Below are 14,357 nucleotides of genomic sequence, written 5' to 3'. Positions count from 1 at the left end.
ATATTCTGACTTTTCCAGGTTTTCATGCAATGTTCAAATGAAATTTCAGACCATTCTCGGGTGCTTTAACATGGCAATAACTACGTATGTTTTAAATGTTAAACTGCACTTTCTATTCAAGAAAATATATTTTTTTCAACAATGTTAAAAATAAATGAACGAAAGTAAACTATGAAAACATTTTTGCACACAGTTACTCCCATCAAGAAGAAGATTTTAAAATGGCCAACTACTAGCAAGTTAAAAAGAAAATATATTTTCCAGGTGAGTGGGAACCCTTCAGTACTGGATCAACAGACTGTGTTCACTCACCAAAGGTCAGGGAATTTCAGACCAAAGTGACAGGTAACAAGTGACATGACGGGTATCACTTGGAAACGAGCATTCAGAAATAAATGCAACTTTTCATATGTGGCTGACACAACAAGCTACACGTGTTGCTCGGACTGGGCCATTTTCTCACCTCGGTCTGTTCGTCGCACATGCGAGTGAATGCTATCTAATAGACTGAAGGAACCCTTGTTGCTTGTCCCTTCAGTGTGAATCCCCCATGCAGCTTGTTGTCTATCGCTTCAGTCTGAAAGCTCCCTAATCATTCAGTAGTATGGATTGTAAGAAAAATCACACGTATGCATAGTTCAACAAGCAAATGTAGCACATAGGTATGAGTGTCTCTCTTGTTAATGAGCACATCAGTTTAGGATAAGATCTGAAGCTTTTAGAACCTTCTCCTTGGTTCACCTGGTTGTGACCCAGAGAATTTAATCATTTGTTGACAGAGAAGCTTCAAAGTCATATAAGGGCAACTTGTAAAGCTCCACTGAGCATTGCACCATGCCATGAAGGCACATAGCTAGTGTGGATGCAGGATTCCACACATTCTCCATCTCAGCAATACTGAAGGTGATGCGATCATCAACATGCTGCACTCAGAGAGAGTCCCACAGCTGCTTCATGCAGGGACATAGTTGAAAAAATTTCTAAAATACCCAAGATGGCTCAACTTGGAAACCAAACCCAGATGTCCCACTGGACCACTGCATATGGCACACAAGAATTTTTATTTCCACTATAACAAAGCACAAGCTTTCTGACATACTTTGAAAAACCATTATAAACCCTCAGGACACTGAACACACTTACAGTAACTGCAAACTGCTCTGCTTCCGTCAATTCGTTGTATTGGTTTTTGTACTGTTCAAGCTTTTTTAATTGATCCGGGGGTGGTAAGTACAAGATCAATTGTTGCAACACATTGTCCAATAATAATGAATCATCACACCTAAATATACATTTTTTTACATCTTCATAAGTCATGTGCTTCAGTGAGCCACCCAGTAAAATCGAAATATTTTGTGCAGCTTTCGAGTCCAGCACTTTCAAGTCTTTGACCTTCTTGGAGGAACCTCTATCCACTGAGTCGTCTATTTTTTTCACTGCAGGTTTTGAAGAAAACTTCAGAGTCAGGCCACCCAAAATGTCTGGCGATGCCAATTTTTCTTCATTGACACCAACCCAGAATGACTTTTCAGATAACTTCTGTGGTATAATCTGGAAGGGAGAAGAAATTGAATTTAATTAGCAATGTTTTCTGCCAAGAACTTCAATCCTGTTCATTTTTATTCTAATTTGTACGGCAGAATCAACATTTCTTTAAAGATATTTTCATAAAATTTATCATCGCCAATAATGTAGAGATCAGGTTTAAGGAGGCAAACATTTAAAATGAGGTAGTTTTTTAGAATAGTTTAGTAGTTCTAGATGGTTCATTTTATAACATAATACAAGTTATTGAGCTATCATTCTGCTAAATGACCTACCAAGCAAATTTCTGCCTTTACCACAATTTCCAAAACTTAGACCCCTCTGAATTTTTCATCACTCCTCCATAATTAATCAATATCTAGCAGAAGTACAATTTTCACTACATTTTTCAATAAATTATGGCAAATATTTGGTGAATTCTGTATCATCTACTCATATGCAATATATATGTATCAGGAATATGACAAATTAGTCAGTACTCGATCGGTGTCAGTCGATAAGAGGCATATCAGTGCATTGGTTTATCAGCAAAATTCACAATATTTTTGTGATATATCTGTAAATAGTCTATAGTACTTTATCAGCATTGGCAATGGATGTACTGATAGAAAAATTTTGCGATAGTGAGATTCTATCAACAAAATATAAAACTGCAAATTTTTCACACAGGAGCCCTCCCTCCTGATTAATACGTGTGCTAATGTTGTCCTTCGGAAAAAACAAAAACAAATGGCATATACTTTTGACATTTTCTCTACAAAACAGCCATATATGGTTTATACCTTTGCATTTGTTAAGAAAATTGTCAAAATGGTAGAATTTTACACTAAATTACAGGCTATTTGTAAAAATATCACATTAGCATAATTACAGGCAATTTTGACAACAAACCAATGTACTGATATATTCATACTGGCTGACACCAATAGACTTCTGATTATCTGTCTCCAATGATGGATATGGGATTGAGTCTTGGCCTGCAAATGGGTGTCAATTTTTTTTATCTAATCATCATTCATCCTCATCCTTGCAATTAGCCAAACATGCAAAGTGGGTCATTCCCTATCAATACAACCAGGGCCTCCTGAGCGTAGCTTTCAATCTGGATGAAATTTGGCATGATGGTTCAATCATGTCTGGAAAGCTTGTATTCCAAATATTTCCTGGCACTTTTCCAATACACAATGCCCTTACCACTAAGAAACAACAAGCATGTTTCAAATGTTCAAACATGAAACCTCTTCTGTTACGGCATAACAGAGCTTTGTATTGCCTCCACTTTACACCCTGTTAATACTGTAGCTAAAATTGTATTGCGCCCTGGGGTTTTCTCCAAAATGGAAGGAATCTGTGATGTCACATACATTATGAAAATATCAGGAAATATGTGTATTAAATGTATTAAATATGGAAATAAATATATGTACTTCAAAATGCACCAATTGACATGAAACACCAACATTTCACTGTTCTAGAAAAATGTTAACAGAAAAGAAAAAAAACGTGATTACATAATTAACTGGGCCCTACTCGTTGTATTTGAGAAACACATCATTTAAAAGAAATCTTACCATTTTCCAGTTAGCTCTCTTCAAAGGGGCATCTACGTTCCACTTTTGCTTAGGCTTCAGTCCGTATGGAAGTACATCTGGCTGGGGAGGTGGCGGCATGCCGGGGAAACCTGGTGGAGCTGGAGGCCGAGGACCACCTGGGAAGGGAGGGGGAGGGGGAGCTCCTGGCATGCCAGGGGGTGGAGGTGGGGGAGGAGGTCCACCTCCACCTGGGAAAGGAGGTGGTGGAGGACAGATGCCACTTCCGGGAAAGGGAGGAGGGGCAGGTGGTGGTGGCATGCCACCCATCCCTGGCATTGGTGGTGGAGGAGGTGCTGATCCACCTGGCATGGGTGGTGGAGGGGGCATCATTGAAGAACCATGCAATGGAGATGTAATCTGCATAAAGTAGTAAAAAGCAATTATTATTTGGCTTTTAAAAATCCTTACAGCTAGAGAAGTTCCTTGAAACAGTCAATGTAGTGAGTTTTCAAACATTCAAAATTCTAATATTTTCTCTTAAAAACCTTTGTCTAAGCTTGCAATTATTATGTCATGGTTTAGTCCAATAAATAACAATCTCTTGACTCAAGTGATTATAATTTTTTAAATTAAAAATATTTTAATACCATATGTAGAGCAATAATGACTACAAAAATTACAATTAAGCTATTAATTAAAAACAACCGTTCTAAGGGAAACACAATTCAAAAAATGTTTTACACCTTATCCAATACTATTAATAATATGACTGTAACATCAAATATTTCTGTACAAGTTTAGCTTATTATCATTAAAAGAAAAAAAAACATTGAACTAGCAATGGGAAATCCACATCCATCATTTTTACCTAACTTAACTTAATTTGAAAAAGCACATTCAAAAATTTAACAGACAGAGGTATTAATTGTTTAGATTTGCATATCACCTGATGAAACAATACATATAATCACAGTTCACAGGAAAGCAACCACTAGTAAAATAATTTTTCACACAACCTTACATGATTGAATGCAATAAAAAAATATTTTTATGGAGTAAATGTATTAAAAGGACAAAGTACTGAAGAAAGTGTAGACATGAAAAGGAACAAATAAGATAAATGTTATCACAAATGAACAAACTCAAGCATAAAAGAGAAGATTGTGAAAGTAAAAGATGGGTATGCTTTCATAACAGGTTTACAAACACAGAATATAACATATGCCACACAAAATACTTGGATGTTTGTATGTTTCTATTATAATCTTTCATACACACATACCATGTCACCAAACTGGAAGAAGCAGGATTTCATCTAATTAAATGCAGTTACATTCATATGTATGAGAGTGCTGCAGGGAGAGCATTTGGTTCGAGTGACAAATAGTTTGCATGGATGACCCTACATAGCGTACAGAATCGAGTGCTTCTTCGCTTGAGCGAACAATGCGCAAACAGGCAAAATGAGTGGTATACGCTCAAAGCCCAGTAGAACACGTATAACCATAATTTTTCTGTGGCGGTGGGTCCTAAAATATGGATTGTGAAGTGAAAGACGCAGTGAAATTTAAACTTAAGTGAACATAGTCATTATCTCAATGTTAAAATGTAGTTTAGTCTATCTTACCAATACAGTGATATATGAAAATGAAATAGAAGATTGTGGGCTGAAATTACCAAGGTGGATATTTTACATTTATGTGTCTACAATTATTGTCACATTAAAATAATATTCCATTGCATATGATCGAACATAGCACATAGCACTCGAGGGTGGAAGATTTGACTACGAGTGAGTGAAAGTGGTCCCATGCAGTACACTAATGTGTATATTGAGCAAACGAAGAAGACACCAAAGCCAAGAACCAATTATCATGTGGGAACATATGTAGGACATCAGATGCAGATGATCCCGATGATGGTTGAAGATGATGTCATTCCAAGGCAGCTGCAACAAATGGTTGATCAGAAACATAAGAACATAAAAAAAAAAGTTGTTATGCCTTATATTTAACCCTTTGACGACTTCCTTTTCTCCCATCCCTGAAGAAAGACAGCTGAAATTGTGTGTTTCATCTTGTTTTTAGTCTGATGAAAACATGTGGCACAAAATAATAGTTTCTTTAATGATAGGCTATACAATAGCAGCAGAATATGATGCAAACCTTTCCACCACATTTTATGACTTGATCCTCCAATTCATGAATTCTCTGTTCTGCATGTGCCAACCTTGCTTCAGCTTCTTGCCTAAGGGCCAATGCTTCCTCCATCTTTTTAGTTAAATCTTCAGCTTTCCTGTCCTCATCAGCCCTGGACTTTTCTGGGAATCAAAGAAAATATAAGCCATATTAGTTTTGAAAGCAACCAACCTTGCAAGTCAATACAATACGTTCTTCATAATTGCTTGCATGTCTAAGAAACTCTTAATAATTTTTTGACAATTTACACACTAATTTCTTTATGAAACAAGTTGCATCACAATAATACCATGTTTGAAAAAGTAATAATAAGCTTACAGTTAACATTTTTAAATTCTACAATAAGGACACAAACACAGGCCTGTTGCAGGTTCACCTAACCCCACCACTGAACTGACACAAAATGAAATATGTTCACCTAGAAGAGGTGATCTTGTGAAACATAGTGTCAGAATAAGTATCATTAAAAGCACTAGACAATGGATAACATCCAACTAACAGTGCATGCTAATGCAGAACCATTGTCACTAACATTCAGAGAATGATTAAATACACACAGTACTTGTTAAAATTAATAAGAGGATTAGTTTCTCTTATTGAGTTATAAGGTAAAAAAATAGTTCTTAGTGTGAAATAAATACAATAATTTGTTGTTAAGCGTTTCTGTCCAGATGTCATAGAATATGCAAAATTCCTTTCTCATGCAAAAAAAGAAAATGATTTGTTTTGCAATTTATGAGTACAGACAATTGACCCCTTTTTTGCAGTTTTGCAGAGAAAGTGAACTAGTTTTTAAAATGAATATGGAAATTTAATTTCTTAAAAAAATAAAGGCATTCCTTGTACATTGCACTGTGCCATGAAAGCACACAGAAGGTGTGAATGTAGGGCTCCACACATTCTTGATCTTGGCCACAGTGGAGGTGATGTGATCAGCACCACACTTTGGATGCCTTTACCCTTCAAGTACCCATTGGTTACATGGTGACTGGACCCAAAGTCCTCCTTGTAGGGATATTGTCTGAAAAATTCCCACCTCGGAATCAAACCCAAGTCTCCCGTTTATCAGTCAGATGACCAACTTACTGAACCACTGTGGCTCACATGAAAATTGATATACTTTCATATTCCTTTTACTAGTGAAGCTCTTTACTTTAACCATGGATAAGAGAGATTTTCCTTGAATTATCACATGCTTGAAAATTACTTAGCAATATTTATAATTCACACTAACTAGGTGATATAACATAACAGGTGGTAAGAAAATTTTAGAAACTGTTTAAAAATATATCAATATAACACATGGAAAGACAAAGCAAAATTTCCTAACCTTACATGCAACTATATCTTGCCAATCAGAATAAAACATAAAATACTGTAAGGTATTTCACATATTCTGCTGAAATGGGTGAACAGCATTAACAAACAGATTATGACAATATGCCCCAACTCTTCACAAGACTACAATAGAAGAGAATAATTCATGATTGGGAAAAGAGAGACGCGGTAGTATATAAATACGGAGAATTTAATGATGTTTGGTGTTTAAAGTCTGACAAAACAAACCAGTTCGTAATCATGCACAAAGGTGATTACTCCACGAAAGTGATAGACAAACTGAACAGTGACTCGTACAGTGTCATCAAAAAAGACCCCACAGACAGGTACAATAGAATTGTGAAAAATGCAGTGAAATCTAGTGCCATACTTAGTGAACAAGACCACAAATTCCTCCTCAATCCCCACCCTTCACCTGCCATTGCCTATGGCATTCCTAAAACTCATAAACCTGGAATCCCCATGCGACTTATAATAGCTGGCTTCAATTACCCCACAGTTCACCTAACAAACTGGCTAAAAAACAAAATATCTCTTTTCAACCACAAACTTACATACGTGTTCCGCAACAGTGCCGATGCTAAAAATCTGGTAACTTCAATAGTGCAAGCTGACAGTGCAAAAGTAGCCAGCATTGATATAGTAGACATGTACAGTTCAATCCCCATAGACCTAGCACTGCGTTCGGTGGAAAGATGGCTGACAACTAACAGAATCCCGGCCCTAGAGGTTCAGGAGATAACCAGACTATTGGAAGTTTGTCTAAAACACAATTACTTTCAGTTTGAAGATAAATTCTACAACCAATCCGAGGGCCTTGCGATGGGCAACCCGCTATCAGCTCCTTTAGCCAACATCGTCATGCACCTGGCTGAAAAAGAGATACTCCACACTCCAGAACTACAACACATCCGATATGGAAGGTACGCGGACGACACAATAGTTGTATATAAAAAGGCAGAAGAACTCAACCTCCTAGTGAACAAACTAAATAGCATCCACCCCAGGCTCAACTTCACCGTAGAGCATGAAAAACTTGGTAAAATCAACTTCCTGGACATCACCATCAGCCGTGCACTTAACAAATTCACAACCACCGTCTACAGAAAACCGGATGCAGGCAACCAGTACATACATGCTCTCTCTAGCCATCCCCCTAAGCAAAAAGCCAATGTGTGGCTAAACTTTTATCGAAGAGCCTTCTCCTACTGTGGCAAAGAAGAGGATCTACGAGAGGAGATAGCCACCATCACAGAAATAGCCCTGAAGCATGGCTACACTGAATCACAACTCTCCACTTGGTGCAGTAAGGCGGAAATACAGGTCAGACACCCTAACCTACCACAATCAACCCATCCACAAGCAACCCAGCCACAACCAACCCCCAGCGACCAATATAAATGGTTTGCCTTCCCCTACCATCCCACCACTTCCAACCGCATAGCCAAAGCCCTTCTCCCATTTGGCATCAAAGTAGCGCACAAACCCAACTCCAAAATAACTGACAAACTGAACAAGCACAAACGGTACTTCCTCTCCCCCCTTGACAACCCAGGTGTATATGATGCTGAGTGTGAGTGCAAGGCTCATTACATCGGCAGGTCCATCAGATCTGTCAATGAAAGAATCCAACAGCACCTAGCAGATGCGAAAAAAGCCCAACCCACTACCGGTCTTGCTAGACATATCAAATACAATAGCCATAAAATTCAAAAGGTTCGAGTCAAACACACTGCCCACACGCTCATAGACACCAAAATCAAGGAAACGCACGCCATAATGCACTTCCCGCACGAACTAAACATCGATAGCGGGCAAGCGCACCATACTTGGATTCCACTACTGCAGCAGTTATCGCCCGGAAATAGCAGACGACGTACCAAGACGCACAGCGCACCTAACGGCAACCAGAGAACTACGAACAAAAGACGCACGCCAAGCAACAGCGCAGCAAGTTCCAACGAGGATGGTGGCAGTGGCCACTGAAATTAATCGAAAAAGAAGAAAAAACAGCTTCGCGGATAAAAGTGAGTACTAATTTCTCCGTATTTATTTAAGAGAATAATCATGTTAATGCTTACCTATTAAGCTCTCAATTAATGGCTCAACATCTATTTGGAACCTTTTTGTAGCTCGGAAGTCAGGATCACAACCACTCTTGTGAAGTACTACTTGAGATACACATTCCTCTATTAACTTATAATATGCTGGCCTGCAAGAAAATATGGAAGTCATTTTTACTGTTTATGAATATGTTGAATTCTTCCAGTTAATATACATGATAATTTTATGAAAATTATCATAATTGTAATGTATACAATGCTCACTACCAAAGTGGGACTCGGTTTTCTGATGATAATGGAACAAGATCCTGATATGGACTTTGTGTCTATTGATAAGTTGGTTTTCACTATATTTTCATAAAGATGTTAATGGCACTTAAATTTCCTTTAATCTTGACAAAATAAATCATAAATTACAATTATTATGGGATGCCTCTGATGAATAGAAGATTTATATATTCAAAAGGGTATTTGTTGAACTAAAAATTATGCAGAAAAAAAAACACAAAGTTCGGATTTACAGGAACTACTTAAATCTTAGATTTTCCACCAAACAACATTTATACAGGAACAAATAATATTAATAAGAAACATATTTGCTCAAAGTTACAATTCAACTTGCACACATCTTTCTCAAGAACCACAAGTGCAATTAAGTGAATGCGGTTACAAGAAAGAATATTATTTGTTTTATTATAAAAACTACCTCTATTCCATTTAGATATCATTTCAAAAACATTTACATATAGTTAATAAATGCATACACACCTCACTGCACAGTCGTCTCGTATGAACAGCAGATGCTGAAGAATTGATAACAAATATGGTTCCGCTGAAGTATCCAGAACCATATTTTTCAGCACCTCAAAGCATTCAGTTATGTCATCAAAATCCAATCTGACATTATCAAACCTCTGAATAAATTCACCATAATCGTCCTCTTTGTGGTCTGTAAATACTTTAATTTGTACACTAAGATCTTCATTGGCATCCTCCTCTAGTGCCTATAAAAAATAAATTTGTTTACTTTATGCACATATAATTTACTAACCAATATCCAGCATATGTTTCCTGAATTGCACATAACATGTAAAAAAAATATGAGGAACTCTAACTATCCACTTTAAAAGAACAGAAGAAAGTACAACCTCGGCATAAGTCACAGCACATTGTGATGAACTTCCAGGGATAGAGAAGTGTATTATACAATAGAAGGCTTAATAGAATCAAAAAGTTTTTTTAATTTACTACAGAGTGAGGTACAGCATTATGCTGCTCTACTACCTAATTATGAACAGTTAAAGGAAAGAGTCCAGTAAATGATTTAGGAATGAATTAACAAACATAAATGAAAAATAACAAAAACTGAGTGACACACACACACATATATTCCATCTTATGACTAATAGAGCATGTAAAGATGTTGATATATTTGTTGTATCGTGTAGGTGGTCGCAAAATACAGATTATACTTTGATGAGCTTTTTTTGGAATCCCAACCAAGTGATTTCCGGATAGGCTTCTGAGATTACGAGAGCTAACGTCACTCTCGTCTTCAAGGATTGGTGTTAAGCTCTCGAAACCTGGGAAGCCTGGTTGATATCCGGAAAAAACCTCTTCATCATTCGCAGCTTGGAAAGCTCCAAAGATTAATACTTTGTTGTTGATTGGACATATGTGATAACGCACAACTTCTACTTTGCAATAAAAATAATATAACTTGTTCTATGAAATTCCTGAGCGATATAGCAGACAAAATGTCATCAACCAGAGCATTCTAAACACTTTCAAACCATAGAGAAGAGAACTTTGAAGCTGAGAGCTGAATAGTGAGAAATGTTGATCTGTAAGGTAATGAATCTCCAAATGTCACTTATGAATGGAGATAACTAGGTGCTTGTAATTTTAACATGTTATGTACTGAATTTAAAAACCCTTAGTACATAATGTATTAGAATTAAAAACATATTATTATTCAGCATTGAATATACAAGAAGTTCGACTTTGGTGAAACAAGAGTAGCATACCAAAATCTGAAGACCCATTCTAGATCAAAGGTGTGTGTCAATGTACCTTATTTCAGTTTTCCTAATTTTCAAATCTACCTACGGATGTTAGGACTTCTTAGAAAGATGTTTCAGGTTAAAACATGTAAAGGTAGAAAAACATACCTGCACACACAAATTCTGTTCTGACCAATGTCAAGAGTAATGTTACAATAGTGACTTTAAGTGGTGATAAATATAAACTTTATTATAATAAGACATTACCCTAGGCTTGAATAAATATTGAATGGAAATTACTTATTTCTCCAGAACAAAATTATTATTAGCAGCTTAATTTAGTAAAAAAAAAAAGAAAAAAGACTAGAAAATATTTGTAACGTATTACAGAGAATTTTAAGTATTGAAATGTATTATTTATGGAAGTGAAGGAATAGATAGCTGATATCTCTAAAAACAATGCATACAAACTGTTTCTAGCTCATTCTAAATTGCATGTACATTTTATACACAGAAAAAATACTTACATCCAGACTATCAATTAGTCCAACTCTCATCACTTCATTCCTCAAATGTATTCTAAAATCTAAGTCATCAGGTGTAGATACTATTGCATTTATCAACTGCAAACAAGCAATCTGAAAGTAAAAATTAACCACAAATAAATAAACACATTTATATCTGTTGACAGACTGAGTAATGAATCAGTGTACAAAGAATTAGAATCGGTTACTAATAAACATTCCATTTCATCAGACATTTAACTACAGATACAAATACATGTATTTGGTTCATAAGGAACATATATATATATATTTTTCCCCAGAGTAAGAACTGTTTGATAGTCTACACAAAAGGTAGAATAATTGTTGCAAATTATGCATTTGTATTTTCGTTATTAAGTGTTGCCTTTCTGCAACTCTTGACTAATTGCTAAGAAGAGGATGAGTGATGATTAGATGAAACTGGAGGAACATTCACAAATAACACCCACGCCCAGGTTGAAATTCAAACCTGGGAACTTTGGCAGTGAGATCTAAAGTTAACCAGTTAACTCAGCCAGCAAGTTTCAAATGATGATGAAGTAAATATTTCAACTGAAAAGTCTCTTGTGCATCATAGACACAGATCTTAAAATGGCGGTAGGATAAATGAAACTACTCAAAAAAGAATTTACACTAGATATATTGTCTGATACTGTAATTTTAACTTTTGGTATCAAATAACATTAACGAACATGTTCAAACCAGTATAAAAATTACAAAATGATAACATCTAACAGATGGTTGGTTAATCCAGTAAGGCAAGGGTTCGCAAACTTTTTTCATTTCACGGCTCCCTTAGTGTTTCAAGATTTCTCCGCGCCTCCCAAGTCAGAATGTAGACCTATCTAACACTTGCAACGCTCTGTTAGTGTGTTTAGGTTGCTTGCCTTAAGTTAAAATAAATATTTTACACAAACAAAGTACAAAATAAGCACACACATTGGAATAAGTGTCATTTCAGTGAAAATAGAACATTTCGCAGCACACCTGTAAGCCACCCACGGTGCCCCAGGGTGCTGTGGCACACACTTTTGGGAACCACTGCAGTAAGGGACACAACATAAACATTTGTATGTCTATTAGCAGATGCTTATCGTTCTTTGGAATTTACTATATCCTGTGCAGTTTTGGAAAACATAAAAGATCATATCACAGATACATAATCTTTCTGGGTGCTCAATAGATAGGAAAACTATAACTTCATCCAACATTGACAATTGTATTGAACATCATGCAAGAATTTCGAAAACTGCACACCGTACACAAGCTCATAATTTTCCATTTGTCAAGAAACTTCCATTGTTCATCAATTATCTGCAATATGTGTATACTCCGATTTTGTACATATCTCTGCATTACTTCAATCCATTTATTTGCAATGTTCATTTTGTTCCTTCCTTCCTTACTCACAAAATTTCACAGAAACATATGACAAATTTCACAATGGAATGGCAGTAAAGACTCATAGAAGGGTACAAATTCACAAAAAATTGTAATACATGGCAAAATTCATGTATAAGCTAAATAAATGCAAGCATAATTATTACTGTAGCTCATGATTTTACACATACAATGGACAAATAGGTAATAAAAATTTAAAATTATGAACTCGTGAAATTTATGAGTGGAAATTTACCATGCCCCATTAATAAGACTTTGCCAAACATTATGTTTAATGAATCATGATACTTTCACTTTCCATGAAAATATTAAAAACACGCACCTTCAACTGATCATTGTGCTTTGTTTCGCATGCACGCACAATAGGTAGAAACCTCTCCTGTCCTTTGAATTCTCCATTCATGGTGATTGCTTCCAGAGCCCTCTCGTGGCCATCAGGAGGAATAAGGCACACTGCAGCCAAGAGTTTCACAGCCTCTAACATAACATTAGGTCTGGAGGGATCCAGATGCCTAGCAAGTATTGTGAAAGCTTCCTTCTGGTCAAACATCTGCTTCAAGCCAACTGTGTTATTCATAATAGCTTTCAGGCAACGTATACATTCATACTGGATTCGGTCATGCTTATCCCTGGAAAAAGGAATATTTATCTTAATTATTTGCTTATAACAATAAATATATTGATGAAGGAATTGGGGGCATGAAAGGAGAAATATCACTTCTACTAAAACATCGTCCTGAAGCTCGCCAGTTGAACGCTCATTCACCCCAAATTCCACTGGATGCAGAGCCGAGCAACGAGAATTTTCCACTCGGCTCTGCACAGTCAGCAAGGCAACGGCCCTCGCCAGCGGTGAGTGCACCTCCACTGTAACTTTCCACCTGCACCTAGGGATACCCTAGGTGAACAGTTGGAGGTGCAAAGTCCACCACGTCACGGCAAAATTTCCAGGTATAAAAAACCCCTGGAGATAATCAATCAATCTCTCACATTATCAGCAACTCAATTGACGAGACTACGACATCTGCCAGTAAAGAGATTGCGACATTACGAAGCGGTAACGAGCAAGCAGAACGAGAAGAAGTCTGGAGAATCAGTGCTCCATCAAATTTAGCTGCCAAATTGCCTGCCGCCTCTTATTGCCGCCAACAATCTCTCCAGCGGGCACCTGTCTTCGTCTGATCGTCGCCGACGTCGAGGGCCAGAACAACAAGCAAGGGGGTGAGTAGCGTTCAACGACTTAGGCTCCCAACATCCTGCATCCTCATCGTTCAGGGTAGAGGTGGTTCAGCGAGACCCAAACTAAAAAAACCTAACTTATTTAACTGAGCTACGTCCCGGCGTGACTTGATCCCGTGCCATTCCCGACATCACACTACAATATGGACTGGGGCTGAGCTGATACCATACTGATGCTGATACCCTATGTGATAGACACTGATGCTTGAAAATTGTAACAATTAAAATTGTTCAAAATATTGATTAATATTAGTGGGCAAGTATTCCAATTATAAGCATCAATTTACAAGTCTTGCTTTAAAATATTCAAGAATTACAACAAAATATTAAAATATATGTTATGTAATCACAGCATAGAGTTTACACATGGAAACTTCTGATTGTGCATAATTTCAATCCTAAAAATTTAGACTGTTTTAACCAAAGACTACGAGCTTTGTCATATTACATCATCTTTCTACTTCTCTAGCTGTATTGGGACAATGAGCATGAA

General features: G+C 36.8%; 1 protein-coding gene across 1 annotated transcript in view; it reads right to left on the bottom strand.

Moving 5' to 3' along the window:
- dia (diaphanous related formin 1) overlaps positions 1-14,357 on the bottom strand; it is an 87,717-nt gene that overhangs the window by 13,679 nt on the left and 59,681 nt on the right. Inside the window, exons 6-12 of the mRNA XM_083120956.1 lie at positions 12,948-13,254; positions 11,207-11,317; positions 9,445-9,680; positions 8,695-8,825; positions 5,243-5,397; positions 3,117-3,494; positions 1,144-1,551 (exon numbers count right to left, since the gene is read on the bottom strand). Of these exons, the coding sequence (XP_082977082.1) occupies positions 1,144-1,551; positions 3,117-3,494; positions 5,243-5,397; positions 8,695-8,825; positions 9,445-9,680; positions 11,207-11,317; positions 12,948-13,254 (1,726 nt within the window). The remainder of the gene's footprint in view (positions 1-1,143; positions 1,552-3,116; positions 3,495-5,242; positions 5,398-8,694; positions 8,826-9,444; positions 9,681-11,206; positions 11,318-12,947; positions 13,255-14,357) is intronic.

Source organism: Lepisma saccharinum, chromosome 4 (genome assembly GCF_977018435.1).
Source record: "Lepisma saccharinum chromosome 4, izLepSacc3.1, whole genome shotgun sequence".
Lineage (NCBI taxonomy): Eukaryota > Metazoa > Arthropoda > Insecta > Zygentoma > Lepismatidae > Lepisma > Lepisma saccharinum.
The sequence above is the reverse complement of the archived record's forward strand: the minus strand, read 5'-3'. Positions and strand labels throughout refer to the sequence as shown.